The sequence below is a fragment of the Crocodylus siamensis genome, chromosome 7, assembly GCF_052110815.1.
Source record: "Crocodylus siamensis isolate JL-2025a chromosome 7, ASM5211081v1, whole genome shotgun sequence".
Taxonomy (NCBI): Eukaryota; Metazoa; Chordata; order Crocodylia; family Crocodylidae; genus Crocodylus; species Crocodylus siamensis.
This window is the reverse complement of record NC_143401.1, coordinates 67,548,209-67,561,279: the sequence shown is the minus strand read 5'-3', so window position 1 is coordinate 67,561,279 and position 13,071 is coordinate 67,548,209. Positions and strand designations below refer to the sequence as shown.

General features: G+C 45.7%; 2 protein-coding genes across 4 annotated transcripts in view; one reads left to right on the top strand and one right to left on the bottom strand.

Moving 5' to 3' along the window:
• The window catches only part of MYOF (myoferlin), a 123,927-nt gene extending 117,298 nt beyond the window's left edge, over positions 1–6,629 (bottom strand). For both annotated transcript variants that reach the window (XM_090058807.1, XM_090058808.1), the window contains exon 1: positions 6,436–6,629. In XM_090058807.1, coding sequence (XP_089914933.1) covers positions 6,436–6,523 — 88 coding nt within the window. In that variant the 5' untranslated portion in view covers positions 6,524–6,629. The remainder of the gene's footprint in view (positions 1–6,435) is intronic.
• Positions 6,630–7,358: 729 nt separating this feature from the next.
• Positions 7,359–13,071, top strand: part of CEP55 (centrosomal protein 55) — a 28,235-nt gene continuing 22,522 nt past the window's right edge. The window contains exons 1-2 of one of the 2 annotated variants that reach the window (XM_090058083.1): positions 7,359–8,528; positions 9,535–9,726. In XM_090058083.1, coding sequence (XP_089914209.1) covers positions 8,235–8,528; positions 9,535–9,726 — 486 coding nt within the window. In that variant the 5' untranslated portion in view covers positions 7,359–8,234. The other variant, XM_090058084.1, reaches the window with a different exon arrangement.

Sequence of the window (13,071 nt, the reverse complement as noted above, 5' to 3'; positions counted from 1 at the left end):
ATATGGGAAAACCATGGAAGTTGAAGGGCAGGGGGAGGCTTTGTGTGTCCTGTCATTTCTACACTGCCTCTAAGGTGAGCCTGGAAGTGATGATCAGAAGCACATCCCAAGCCCCCTTGCTCCATTCAGTATCCACCAAAGCCTGAAAATTAGGTAGTTTAGAGCAACCCTTGAATTTCTCTGCCTGGTTTTCTCAGGTATGGTTCTAGGGGTTTTATTTATTATTTTAGCATAACTTTAGCATAATTTATGAAAAGGATCAGCCAGAGACAATAGGCCATATACCATCTTTACTCAAATACAAAACAAGGTTTTCTCCCCTCCATTTAACATGAGGAAAAAAGCCCCTTGTTTTGGATCCAAATACAAGGTGCAGGGGCAGGGGCAATGCGTAGAGGTGCACACACACCCACTAAGCATGGTGGTGCACCCCCTACAAAAAGGCACCACCAACATTGTCGGTGGCACCTGCAGGCAATCGCCGGTCACCACTCACCACCCCCCTCCCCCAGCCTTGACCAGTGAGGGAACCAGCAGGGAGTTGATAAGCATTTAGCACCCCATCAAGAAAACAAAAGCCTCTCTCATTAGTTCAAGCTCTTCTTAAACAACCTTTTCCAAAGAAGGAAGGAAGGAGGGAGGGATATTACCAGCTGACCTACTGATTAGCTCCAAATCTGTCTTGTCTGCCTTACACAGACACCTCTCAGCATTAGCTAGCATACCACATGCCACAGTCTGTGCTGTGGGAGATGGGGGGGAGAATCCCTGCTTGAGCGGGGAGTTGTTGCGGGGGCAAGGGGAAGCCAGGCAGACACTGCTGTACCTGCCATCTCTGCCAGGGCTCCAGCCAGGGCCAGCCTGTTCTCTGGAGTAGAGAGTCTCACCCAGGGCTGCATAGCATCTGGAATTCTGGGGGACTCTGGTTTAAGTTAAACCAAGAAGGAGTCTGGGACAGAGATTGCATAAACTGGTTTAACCCAAATCACTTAAGTCTGATACTACATTCAACTAGGTTTATCTCACACTGGTTTCAGTCATTTTCAAACTGGTTTACATGCATTGAGCTTCTATTCTGTTACGGGTTTAAACCAGTTTTTGATCACTTAAACTAGTTTATGTGCAATGTCTGTCCCTAGCCTAGAAGAACTGAAGTTACAGACCTATTTCTTACTTCCTTGCTTACCCTCACAATTATCCTTAAATTACTGTTCTCTGCAATTTAAGACTGTACTTTGCCAGGAAAACTTTATAAAGGATTGTGAGGCAATGTTGAAATCAGTGTGAGTCAGTATACATACTACTCAGGCAGTGAGCTTTGATAGTTTTCTACTGGACAACAATGAGAGACTCGAACTAATTACCCCATACTGCACATTGCAGGGAACTGACTCATTTTTCTGTAACAGGAATTGACTACAAATTATGCAGGATACTGACTCACATAAATCCACAAAGGAAACAGCATTTATAAGCTAAGGTTGCTAATGCACTGCTTGTAGAACAAAGCTAATTTTCATGCTAGAAACTAATTCCACTTCAAATTTCTATGTATTATCTAAGTAAAAGCCCAGAATTATCGAATACATCTATATAGAAAATCTGATGCAGGACTGATCTTGAGGTTCCCAGTCACAGGAATAACAGGAGTCAGGATGGAAAGGGAAAAATGTTTTCACTCTTATGGGCAAGGGTAAAGAAGGGAAGGAAAAGAGACTGTTCCTTCTGAGGAAGACACTAGACCATAAGGATGATACTGAAGGCATTGAGGCACTACAACCCCTACTGAAGTCTGTAATGTGAGGGTAATGTCATGTAGTGTAAAAACTGGCCAAGATTTTTTTTGAGCATTCTTTCTAACTATGTAGTTACGACTATGTGCCAGTAACAAAAACAATACATCAAAAATATTAAGATCCATTAATTCATTTATATGGTAAGTAGTCTAGTGTATGCCAAGAAAACAATAACTGTTGTGCATTTATTTGACAATAAGAATTTGCGGTGCACAGTTTAAATGATTAGGGTTTTGTTAAAAAAATGTTGAGTCAGGCCTTGTGTGGAGCTAACACACTATAGTTAGCTCCACACAAGGCCTGACTTTACTATTTTTACTATTTATCCTTTTTCCCTTTACATTTCAACACTCCTTTAATGTCACATATTTTTATCTGACATTCTTGTCTCTTCAGGAAACTATTCTGCCATCTTCACTAAGGTATCATGCTACAGCAACATTTCTTAGTCAAGGAGACCTGGATGGAACTCCCTTTGGAAGCTTTCAATATAACCCGCCCTTCAGCTGTCTGGGTCATTTGCCTCTCAACTTCTCTACAATAATGAACCCAGACAGCGAAACCAAGAGTGAAATTCAAATTCAGGTGGCACATCTAAGCCACTCTCCCACCTTGCATGCCCTCTCCCCACCTTTTTTTGCTCCACCTTTAGGTAAGGAATGGGGGTGACTATGGGGGAAGCTATTATTTATATTTCTTTCTTTAGTGACAGCAAAATTAATTTACAATACCAAAAATAATGGCAGGTTTACTCTCTCCTGCTTTATTTACCACTAAGAAAGACACCATGCTACTATTGGCTACCAATTTCTACTACCTTTTTTAGAAATAGTAGTTCATTTTTAATGTGAATATTTACATTTCTACAAATGTCAACATTTTAATATTGTTAGGTCAAATGTGTACTAAACAGGAAAAAAATCACTAGCTAGATATAAGTTTCTCTTAAGCCACATAGGTCCTTCCTTAAAAGAAGGCAATTACAATATTGCTAGCAATCCATATTCAGCACTTGCCTCCCTTGTTGCACTTTATTATTTTTAGTGATTTCAGAAACAAACACTGCCTGGTGTTAGAAAACGCTATTCACTTGATTTAAAATCATCTGATAGTAATGGTACACATGTGAGTAAGCAAGTGATTCAGGAACACAAACATCACCAGATTTCCGTCCTTCACTTGACACCAAACTTCCATGTAATTAAGTATCCAATAGCATTGTTAATACAGAATTAAGGTAACCTAATGGCATCTCATGGTTAAAATATACAACTAGACATTTATAATTAAGGCAATACAAACTATAACCTCTGAAAACCAGCCACTAAAAAGTGAGGTTCTGGAGAGACTATATTGCAAGTCACTTTTATTCCAGAACAGAATATCTATACAATAAATTGTGCCAAAATCGCTATATAATGCTATTGTTCTTCTGGTCAAATCTCTCCACAGGCACAAGCCCTTGCAAGCAGCAGAGGTGATAGAAAGAGAAAGACTAACAGCACCTTCTTAGCCAGATTGCCCCAGCAGACCAGGTAGTTATTTAAAAGGCAGGAAATTTGTTTCCTTTTTCTAGTTTACTATGTCTGCATACAGAATGGTTATAACCAGAGATCCAGGTTTTCCATTTGCCACAGAATAATGAGGATTTTTCTCCTTTAAAGAAGAAATCTGAGATCCAAAAATCACGGCTTTCTCCTTTAAATGAGAAAAAGACAGCAAACCACAGGTTTCCCCCTGCAGGCTGGCAGCCTTCCAGCCTGCAAGGGGCTGGTGGGGGGAGAAGCAGCCTCTGCCAGGGTGCACACGGCAGCAGGAGCCGCCCATACCCCTGGACGAACCGCCTGGGCTCGATCCTCCCACCACCCACCCAGCCAGGGCCCCAGTCACTTTACCCCTGCTCCTTCCCCTACTGCACTCTGTCTCTTGCCAAGGGGGACCTCAATCTGCCCCTCCCTTTCCTCCCCCATGGACTAACCTGCTGGGCTGGGGGGGGACGTGCACACGCATGCACACTCATGCTCAGCCCCCCCTTCCAGCCTCACATAGATTGCAAGAGGCTCCATGATCAACCAGTTGGTGACCACTGCTGTTAAGCAGTTTAAAGAAAAAAGGTAAGTGATGTGTAAGCATCCATAGTCCTAGTTTTCATCATGCATTTTGCACATATGGTCTCTGCTCCTTAAATGCCTGTCACTGATGTCCCATTTCCTGTATTGTCCAGGCACTCATCAGAAGCAACTGCAGGACTTTGAAGCAAATCCAGCAGTGTGGAAGGAGCAAGTGCTTATACTTGCTGAAGGAGGATGGATTACATGATTAACAGCATGTAGTCAGAAGACTGGATGGAGGAACAGAACTGGTTAGAGAAAGTAGCATCAACCCAGGGAAGTAAACATCAAAGGTCAGTAAAGCCAATCAGCCACAGACAAAAGGAAAAGAGACAGAAGTCAAATGATAGGGATTGTGGGCACAGAGACAAGAAATGAGTGAAGTGGTAATTAAAAGCAGAAGCAAATAAAAAAAAACAGGACAGACTCAAGAACACCAATCCTATGAGGCTGAAGTTGGTTCCATATTCCCAGTTCCTTATTCCTGGTTCCTTTTTCAAAGCTGCTCTAGACCCAACAAAAACTTGTTATTAATGAATTACACATCCTAAATAGACATAATTTTATTAGCTATGCATATGTACTAATTAATATATAAAATATGTCACATCAAGTACAGAGCCCTAAAAGAAGGTCAGATTAGAATGGGATTATGGGGCAAAATACTTCGTGGACCACCCCAAATTTCATGGCAATGCCATTGGGGGACTGTCCCAAAGAACAATGACCACAGTCCTGCCTGGCCCAAATCACGGCTTGGCCGTGCCAGGCTGCCAACTAACAGCCCCCATACCCACTATACAAAGTATAATGGTTTGAATAAGGAACTGGCTTTCGGGCTGGGATTATGGCGAGAAATTCTGCTTGGGCGACCCATCAGAATACCTCTGCACGACCGGGGGACTGTCCTGGACATCTGTGACCAGAGACTTGCCTGATCCAAAGCACGGTTTGGCCGTGCCAGGCCACCAACAGACAGCAACCCAGCCACTGTGCTAAATACATGGAACTGAATAAGGAACTGGATTATTGGCTGGGATTATACCTAGAAATCCTTCTTGGGCCACCCCAGGCCACACCTCGGTGCCACTAGGGGATGCTTCTGGACATTTCTGAATGGAGACCTGCCCAGCCCAAAGTGCAGTTTGGCCATAGGGTACTGCCAAAACACAGCACCCCAGGTACTGTGCTAAATTAATGGACCTGAATAAGGAATTGGATTTTGGGCTGGGATTATAGCTAGAAATCCTTCTTGGGCCACCCCAAGCTGTGCCTTTGTGGCACTGGGAGACTCTCCTGGACATCTCTGACCACAGACTTGCCCAGCCTAAAACATGGTTTGGCCCTGGCAGGCCAACAGAAGCTTTGAAAAAGGAACCAGGAATAAGAAACTGGGAATAAGGAACCAACTTCAGCCTCATACCAATCCTTGAGATCCACACACAAAGGCTTGATGTAAGTATTAGGAAATATTAGGACCATTGGAAAGGGCTAAATAATGTGCCCTGCTGAAGGAAACCTAGATAGACCTGAAAATATAAGAAAAAGAGAATAGGAGAAAAAACAGAGGAGGAAAGGTTGCAACAAGTTCTCAAACATTTTCAAAGGACAGGCCTCTCTTTCCTATTTGGGGAATTACAGCGAAGAGAGCAGACACAACAACTATTTCTATCCTTTGAGAGCTGATTTTAGTTCAGTCAGTAGTTAAGAAATAACTTTCTCAAGAACAAATTTAACTACTTGCTACAATTCAGACTGATGGACTGTATAATATAAGACTGGGAAGGTCTTCCACACCTTTTGGTATTGGTGAAAGAGGAAGCAATAAAAGCAGAAATCATATACAAAACTTAACACAAAAATAAATTACCGTTCAAACTTACATGTGAATGTAGGAGAAACCATATGAAGTTTTTCCCATAAGTAATTAACAAGGCACTATGAGAATGGTGCGATGAGGAACATGAGTTTTGCTCCATAGAAACAGAATTTAAAAGTATAAGCCAAAAAGTAAAACAAGCACCAGTGGTAATAACAACAGGAACTTTAAAGCAAATGCCAAAATTACTTAAAGAAAATAATCACAATAAGGACAATTGCTGCAGCAACAATATTTTTAGTGAGCAACAATTACTGTGCCAAAAATAAAGTAGTAAAAGTCTAGGAGGGAAGAATTAAAGTTAAGACGCTGCAATGTAGACTTCAATGTAAGGCTGAGAACAGATTTTTGATGTAAACAGGTATGAAATAAGGCTGGAGGAATAAACTTTTACAGAAACTTGAAACAGTCTTGTAATAGCTGCCCTACAGTCCTGGAAAAAATGCCACTCACCAGCACACTCCACCCAATTCATGCAAGTAAATACAGTCTCTGGTTAAGATCTTTGCTAACATTATAGTAGTTGCAATTTTATGTAATTTCAGTATTTCACAGACTTTAAAATATGTATGCTATGCCCTTTCTTCTAGCAACTACAGAAAATCCAGAAAGAAACCCCAGCGAGTACATTTTTGTTATTCTTCCTTACCTTTAAAAATAACAGAAACAATAGGATCTGGCTTCCCAAATTTAGTTTTGGGGATATTCGTAGCAGATTCCACAATTACACGAAGCATTGCTTCCAATCTTGTACCAGACCACTTCTGTCAAAAGGAAACTTAAGAAAGTCTGTGCTTCAGCTCTCTGTGACCTCCTTGCTGTAATGCTAGGAGGGCGGGGGGAAGAGGCGGAGGCAGCAATGGCAAGGAATAACTTGCTTACAGTGAGAAAAAGGACCAATGGGTGGATCTATGACGAGTTAGCTGCTAAAGGCTATGAAAAAAGAGAAGTAATGTACCTGTAAACTGACACCCTCAAGTCATGCCCGTGTATAAAACAAGTACCAACTTGTGATTTCTAGTAATGGAAAAATGAAGGCAGCACAATGTAAGCCATGTTTTTTTGGGGGGGAAGGGAGGGAAGAGTATGAATCTCATGTAATGTTTAGGGCAAAGTTAATACACTTCTGGTCAAAATTAAGTAAAAACCCAGCAGTTAAAACACCCCAGATTCCCCTTGTAGCTATCTATTCCATACCATTAAGCTTTATGGTATTCAACCCCCTTCATATCTTTGCTTCAATGTTTCATTGTTTTTTTGAATACTGTTGGCATTTCTCCACATTTTTTTCAGTTTTGTGCATCCAAAAAAATATACACTTTTCAAAAGTAGAAGCACTCCCCCTTCTGTGGGAGTCAGGAACAACAATATTTTAAATAATCTCTTCAACAGCTACCCAGTCTTGTATTTAAAACTTACACCCTGTAAAGCAACAGTCCAACCTCTTAAACAGCACTAATTGCTTATGGACTATAAAAAAAACCTGCAGAAAATTTTAACATCAAATACACAGAAGAACCCAAAGAGAGAAGGGAAAAAACCTTGTTTATTATTCAGGGGCCTTTACACACTTGCTGCTAGTTCGAGACCACAGAACAGCAGCGTCCTCCGAGTAAGACTTGTTGGAACCGGTGAATGAAGAGAACAAAGAATTCACCACACCAGCCAACTCCCGCCTGCCTAGTCCTGTCTTGCCCCACCTTTAGAGGAAGGCGAGCAGCCAAACCACATACCACATGTGTCCCTGGCAGATAAAAGGGCTTTTTTTGGTTAAGGAAAACTGTGCTTGTCCAAAGGCCAAATCAATTCCAAATCCAGGAGTCATTCAAGAACCATAGGTGGCCTCACTGCTGGCAAACATCCTCCACCCCTGCCTGGGGCTTCAGATGCTTCAGAATCATTTGGCAGGCGTCCCATGTGCAGGCCAAAGCCTGGAGGCTTGGGGTTTGGATGGCCCTGTGCTTTGCTTGCCCAGAGCTGTAGGAGCAAGCCAGGGAGGAGTCCACTGGGAGACAAGTGTCCTTCCCACCTCTGCAGCAAGAACCCAAGGCCTCGTCTTTGTAGCAGCAGCCTGGTCCGTCCGTGTCCGGTGCCGGCTGGACTCGAGCCCTTGCACTGCCCTGCCGAGCCCTGCAGCAACACGAGGCTGCAACTGGCTCCTTAAACCAATGACCTTTCGCACCTGACGTCCCACCCTTCTGTCAAAAACCCCCAGGTCCCACCATGATAAAAACAAAACCCCGTTTTTTTCCAACAAGTGTATTTTTACGTTTACGTGGATTTCAGAACTATATTCATCGTTAATTGACATTTTCAAACGAGCTGAAGTCCCACGACGCATCGCACGGTTGAGAAACACTGCCTGAAACCGACTCCCGGCTCTCACAAGGGAGGTCTCAGCCCCGCCGGCCCCTCACGTGCCGAAACCCCACGACACGGGCTTTTCTTATGCGCGGCCCGCCGGCTACCCCGCAAAGACGCTCGGGCGGGGCGGGCGCGACCCGGCCGGGGGCAGGAGGCACCGGAGACCAGCGGGAAGCGCCCCCCGCCCGCGGGCCTCCCCACCAGGCCCTGCCCCGCCCTGCTGCTGCTCCTCCCACCGCCCGGCTCTCCTGCCCCTTGGCCTCTCCAGGACACCGTAGCGCTACCGCAGGTAGTGACGTGACCCGGAGCGGAGATGACGTTGCCGGTACCGCGGGATTCAAACTCCCGGAAGCGGGAGCGGGACCGGTCCGACGGCAGGTGGGTGTGTCGCAGGCTCAGTCCCGGCGGGAGCGGCTCCCGCCCGGCCCGGCCCGAGTCCGCTGCTGCCGGGGGCTGGGCAAACCGGGGGTGGCGAAAGGCCCCTATTGTGGCAGGTCCGCGGGTGCGCGCGCAGGGACGGGTCTCCGGTGCTGCTTCGGCCGGTGTAGCGCTGCGCGGACACGGCTCCTGCGCCCGCATGGAGCTCCGCTGTAGCCTCTGGCTCGGGCGCGGTGCCGACGTGTGCGCTGGTTCCGCCGTGACACCCCTGTCCCAGGCGCCGAGCTGACAGCCCCGAGAAACGAGGAACCCCCCGAGCAGCCGGGGCACGGCGCTGCCGCCGCCGCCAGCGCCTTGGCAGCCTTGCAGCGCGCTGGGCCGCGGCCTGGCCTCGTCCCCGGGATCCCACTGCTGTCCCCGGCCTCTCGCAGTGACTTCCAGACAAGAGGTTTCACCCTCCAGCCGTGGGATCGCTACCAAACCCCGCGGCTTTGAACAGAGCTACAGGAAGGCCAAACGCGTCTGTCTTCCACTTGGGGCTTTGCTGCTGCTTTGAAAAAATCCGTCAGACGCCTGCTGGGTAGTGGTAGTTAGTGCAGCTTGTTCCGCAAAAGTCACAAAACTATGATTTGCAGTTAAGATTTTTCATTTTGCCAAAATCAAAATGTCCCAGAGAGGAAATTCCCAATGAATCTGGTGGATATGAGTTTTCGAGTCCTGTCTTGAATGATACCCCACTAAAAAGTGGTTCTTATGCTCTTCTATATTCTCTTGTTTATGAAGACCTTTCAGTGCTTGTGATGTGTATTCAAATGAAGATAAATGGTGTGTGAATTTACTTGCCAGTGCCAGCTAGGCTTTCTGTTGTGTGTGGAAATGTAAGAAAGATCTGACTTTTAGTTTTGAATCGTATTCGCTAGCTAACCTCTGCATACATTTTATAAAGGAGGTGTTTCAGTTTGAATGTTCATCATAGAGGGATCACTTTTTGTATTTATTTTCATAGACCAGTTGGAAGATGACATCAAAGACAACCAAAGATACAATTATTGGCAAGTGGGGATTGAAGTCTAACTCCAAATCTGAGACTGAATTGGAGAAGTATAAGAGAGAGAATGCAGTCCTGAAAAAATCTATGGAGGAAATTATTAAAGGAAAAGGCAAAATGACGGATGCAGAAAGAAACAGACTTTTAGAGGTGATAGAACGGTTTTGAGTTTTATACTTATTTCGGTGATGTGGTATCTTTACAATGATGACATCTCAGTATGCAAAAGTTTGTAAACAAATGACAAATTTTCTGTCATAATTTGAATAAACCAGATTTTTAAATTCAGGGCTCCTGTTCCTCAGCCACTGTCAGACTCCACTAATAAATGTCAGAACCTTTTACGCAGAGGTGCACTGATACATCGGTCCCATATTGGATCAGCACTGATGCAAGGAAAATTGACAATATCAGTAATCAGCCTTTATTCGCCACGTCAGCCAAAAAAGTCATCAATAACTGTCCTGTGCATGAGCGCAGCCGCAGTGCAGTATGCAGGCAGCCAGGAGTCCAGCCCGGCAGCATGGAGAGAGCATTGGGCTGGTAAGTCTGTGGTGAGGGAAGTGGTGGGAGTAAGGATATGGGAGAGGGTGGATCAAGGCCCCCATGGTGAGGGAGGAAGAGGGGCTGGGGCAGGTGCTGCACAGGCAGGGCAGGACAGGACATGGGACAGAGCTGTGAGTGTCTTGTCCAGGCGTGCGGTGGCTCTCACCACTGCACATACCATGGTGTGGCTTGTGGCCTGGATCTGCTTGCAGGGCAAGGGTAAGCTGAGGCCAGGGCTGTGATGAGCCCTTTCCAAGCAGGGCTGGGCTGTGCTGTGCTGGGCTGCGCTTGGGGCATGCAGCACCAGTGCTGGAAGGAGGCTTTTGGCGGGGGCTATGGTGAATTTTAGGGTGGCTGCAGCCCCCCCCACCCCCCGTAACCCCACTCCCAGCGCCACTGCTGCCTGCCCTGAGTACAGCCCGGCCCAGCCTTCTGCCGGGAAGAGCTTGGTGCTGCCCCAGCCCACAGAAGCAGCCCACCCTGCCCCATGTGTGATCCAGAGGCACACACCCTGCCTGCCTTCCTGGGGTGTGTGCAGCAGCGGGAGCCACTCCCCGCACCCTCTGGGCAAGCTGCTCATGGCTCTGTCCCACAACATGCCCCACCCCAGCTGTGCAGTGCCTGCCCCAGCCCTATTCCCTCCCTCACTGCAGGGGCCTTGATCTGCTCCCTCTTCTCCACCCCCCTCCCCCAACAGACTTACCAGCTGGACACTGACCTCTATACTTCTGGGCTACATATTGGATTGGTATTGGCTGATATGGCTTGTTAAAAAATCAGTATCGGCCAAAAAAATCTCTTGGTGCACCCCTACTTATATGAGATTGGCAAACAGAGGACTAAGACAGAGGTTCCAGGTAGCAGGCCGTGTCCTGTGCTTTTTCAATATTCTAAAAGTTCCATTGTTTTGAGCACTTCCTTCAAAGATCTCTTGAGTATGATGCAAACCTCTTTGGTGACTGAGCTCAGAACATTTCACATAGACTAGGAGCACTTACACTATCTTGTGCTCCTGTATAAGTCCACATAAGGACCAGGGTGTATGGCCCCTGCTACTCATCTCTTAGGGAAATTTCACTTTGTTTTTATTAGCCATCTTAAAGTTTTGAATACTTTTTTTTTCCTTTTGACTATAGGCAAAACGCAGTTTTGCTTAACCCTGCTTAACGCAGTTTTGCTTAGCGCGGTTTCGTTATAGTGCTAATTTAAAATACCTACCTGGTTTCACTTAGCGCTGAGCACGTTTTGTTTATAGCGTGGGGGTAGGGAGAAGCAGTGACGTCGGCTTCAGTGTGGAAGGAAGAAGTGAGTGGTAGTTGGCAGGAGCCCAGGGAGGGGTGGCAGGAGCCTGGGGTCCGCTCTGGCACATGGTGATGGAGTGGGTGTAGAGGAGCAGTGGCAGCAGCAAGAAGGAGGCTCAGAGCCCAGGCTGGCAGGTGGTGTGAAACCAATTATCTTTATTTACATTAAATCCAATGGGGAAATGGGTTTTGCTTAATGCTGTTTCACTGGGTGTTTGGTTTTTCCAGAACCAATTAAGAGTGCTCAGCGGGGCTTGTCTGTATGGCTAAATTTAGCCATCTTGCCTCAGTCTTGGAGCAATTCTGAGACTTTCCCCATCCCACTGCAGATCCCCATTTCTAGTTTAAGCTACCGAAAAACTATTCTAAGCAGTGTTCCTTCTGTAGCTGTACAAGGCCTGTGCCTGACAGGGTATATGTAAAGGCTACTGTAATGTAATGGAAGTTTTGGGCACTACCGTGGCTTCTGTTTATGAAGGTGTGCATCTTTTCACTTCTGGTAACTGTTTGTGTCCATTAGACGTGGAAGGTCAAGCACAAACACAATGATCAAGATGTTGGAGGGAGAGGCCAGGAGATGGAACTTTAACCCCGAGTGCAACAAGTGAAGACTACACATGGAGTGTACTACTGGGTTTATGTCCTTTTGACAAAAGGATACACTTGAGGAAGCTTTAACAAGTTAGCTTGGGAGTACTGGTAGCAGTGTAACTACAACATTATGGAACTCAGCACTGGTTAACCTTCCCCCCATCCCAAATAATTACCTCACCTCTCAGGCAGGTTTTGCGGCTTGCTTGAGGTTCTTTGGATCGGCAGTTAGACGGTCGGTACCCAGACTAGCTAGTTTAGAGCTATTTTGTTTGTTTGTGCTGCAGTGGGATTCCCCAAGTTGGAGTGAATATATACTTCATCAAAGAATACAATCACAATAAATGATGCATGTGTGCATATGTCATGTTTGAGTGGCCCATCTAAGTTCCACTTATTGGCATTTTTTCCTCTCTTTCAACACCCCCCCCCCCCCCACACACACACACACCAGGAGGAAAGACCAAAATAGATGTGGGGTGTGGGGGAAAGAAAAGTGAAATGATGCCCAGCTTCATATTAGAAATTATAGTAGAACCCTGAAGTCATATTAAAAGTACAATTGAATATCTAATGTTAGTCAGTTGAATTGGTTTCTGAATGTACTCAAATGATAGTTTTATTTTAGTTTGTTTGATATTAACTCAGCAAGAAATTCTCTCATTAATCAGTATGATGGACTTACTAATTGTACAGCAGTACCCTTATGGAATAAGGGCACATGCTGAAAAACAGACAGGAACACTAATATAATGTTTGAAAGCTGAACACAAAAAGTGCTTGTCTGCCTCTTAAAAAAAAAAACACAAAACCCCCAAAACTAATGAATGACCAGATCCACCCCCACCCCCCTTTCCCTAGTGCTACTCTGGCGCCTTCCATCTGCTTGATCTGTTGCTCTGCAATCTGCCTCCTCTCCTGTCTGGTACAGCTCTCCTTGCTCCCTGCTGCATCTGCCACGTGCCACAAAAAGTGACTGCGTGTGCCACCCTGAAATGGTACATTTCTTTTGTCTAAAAGAAAACACCTTTCACCTGAAAAGACTCCTGCAGTTTTC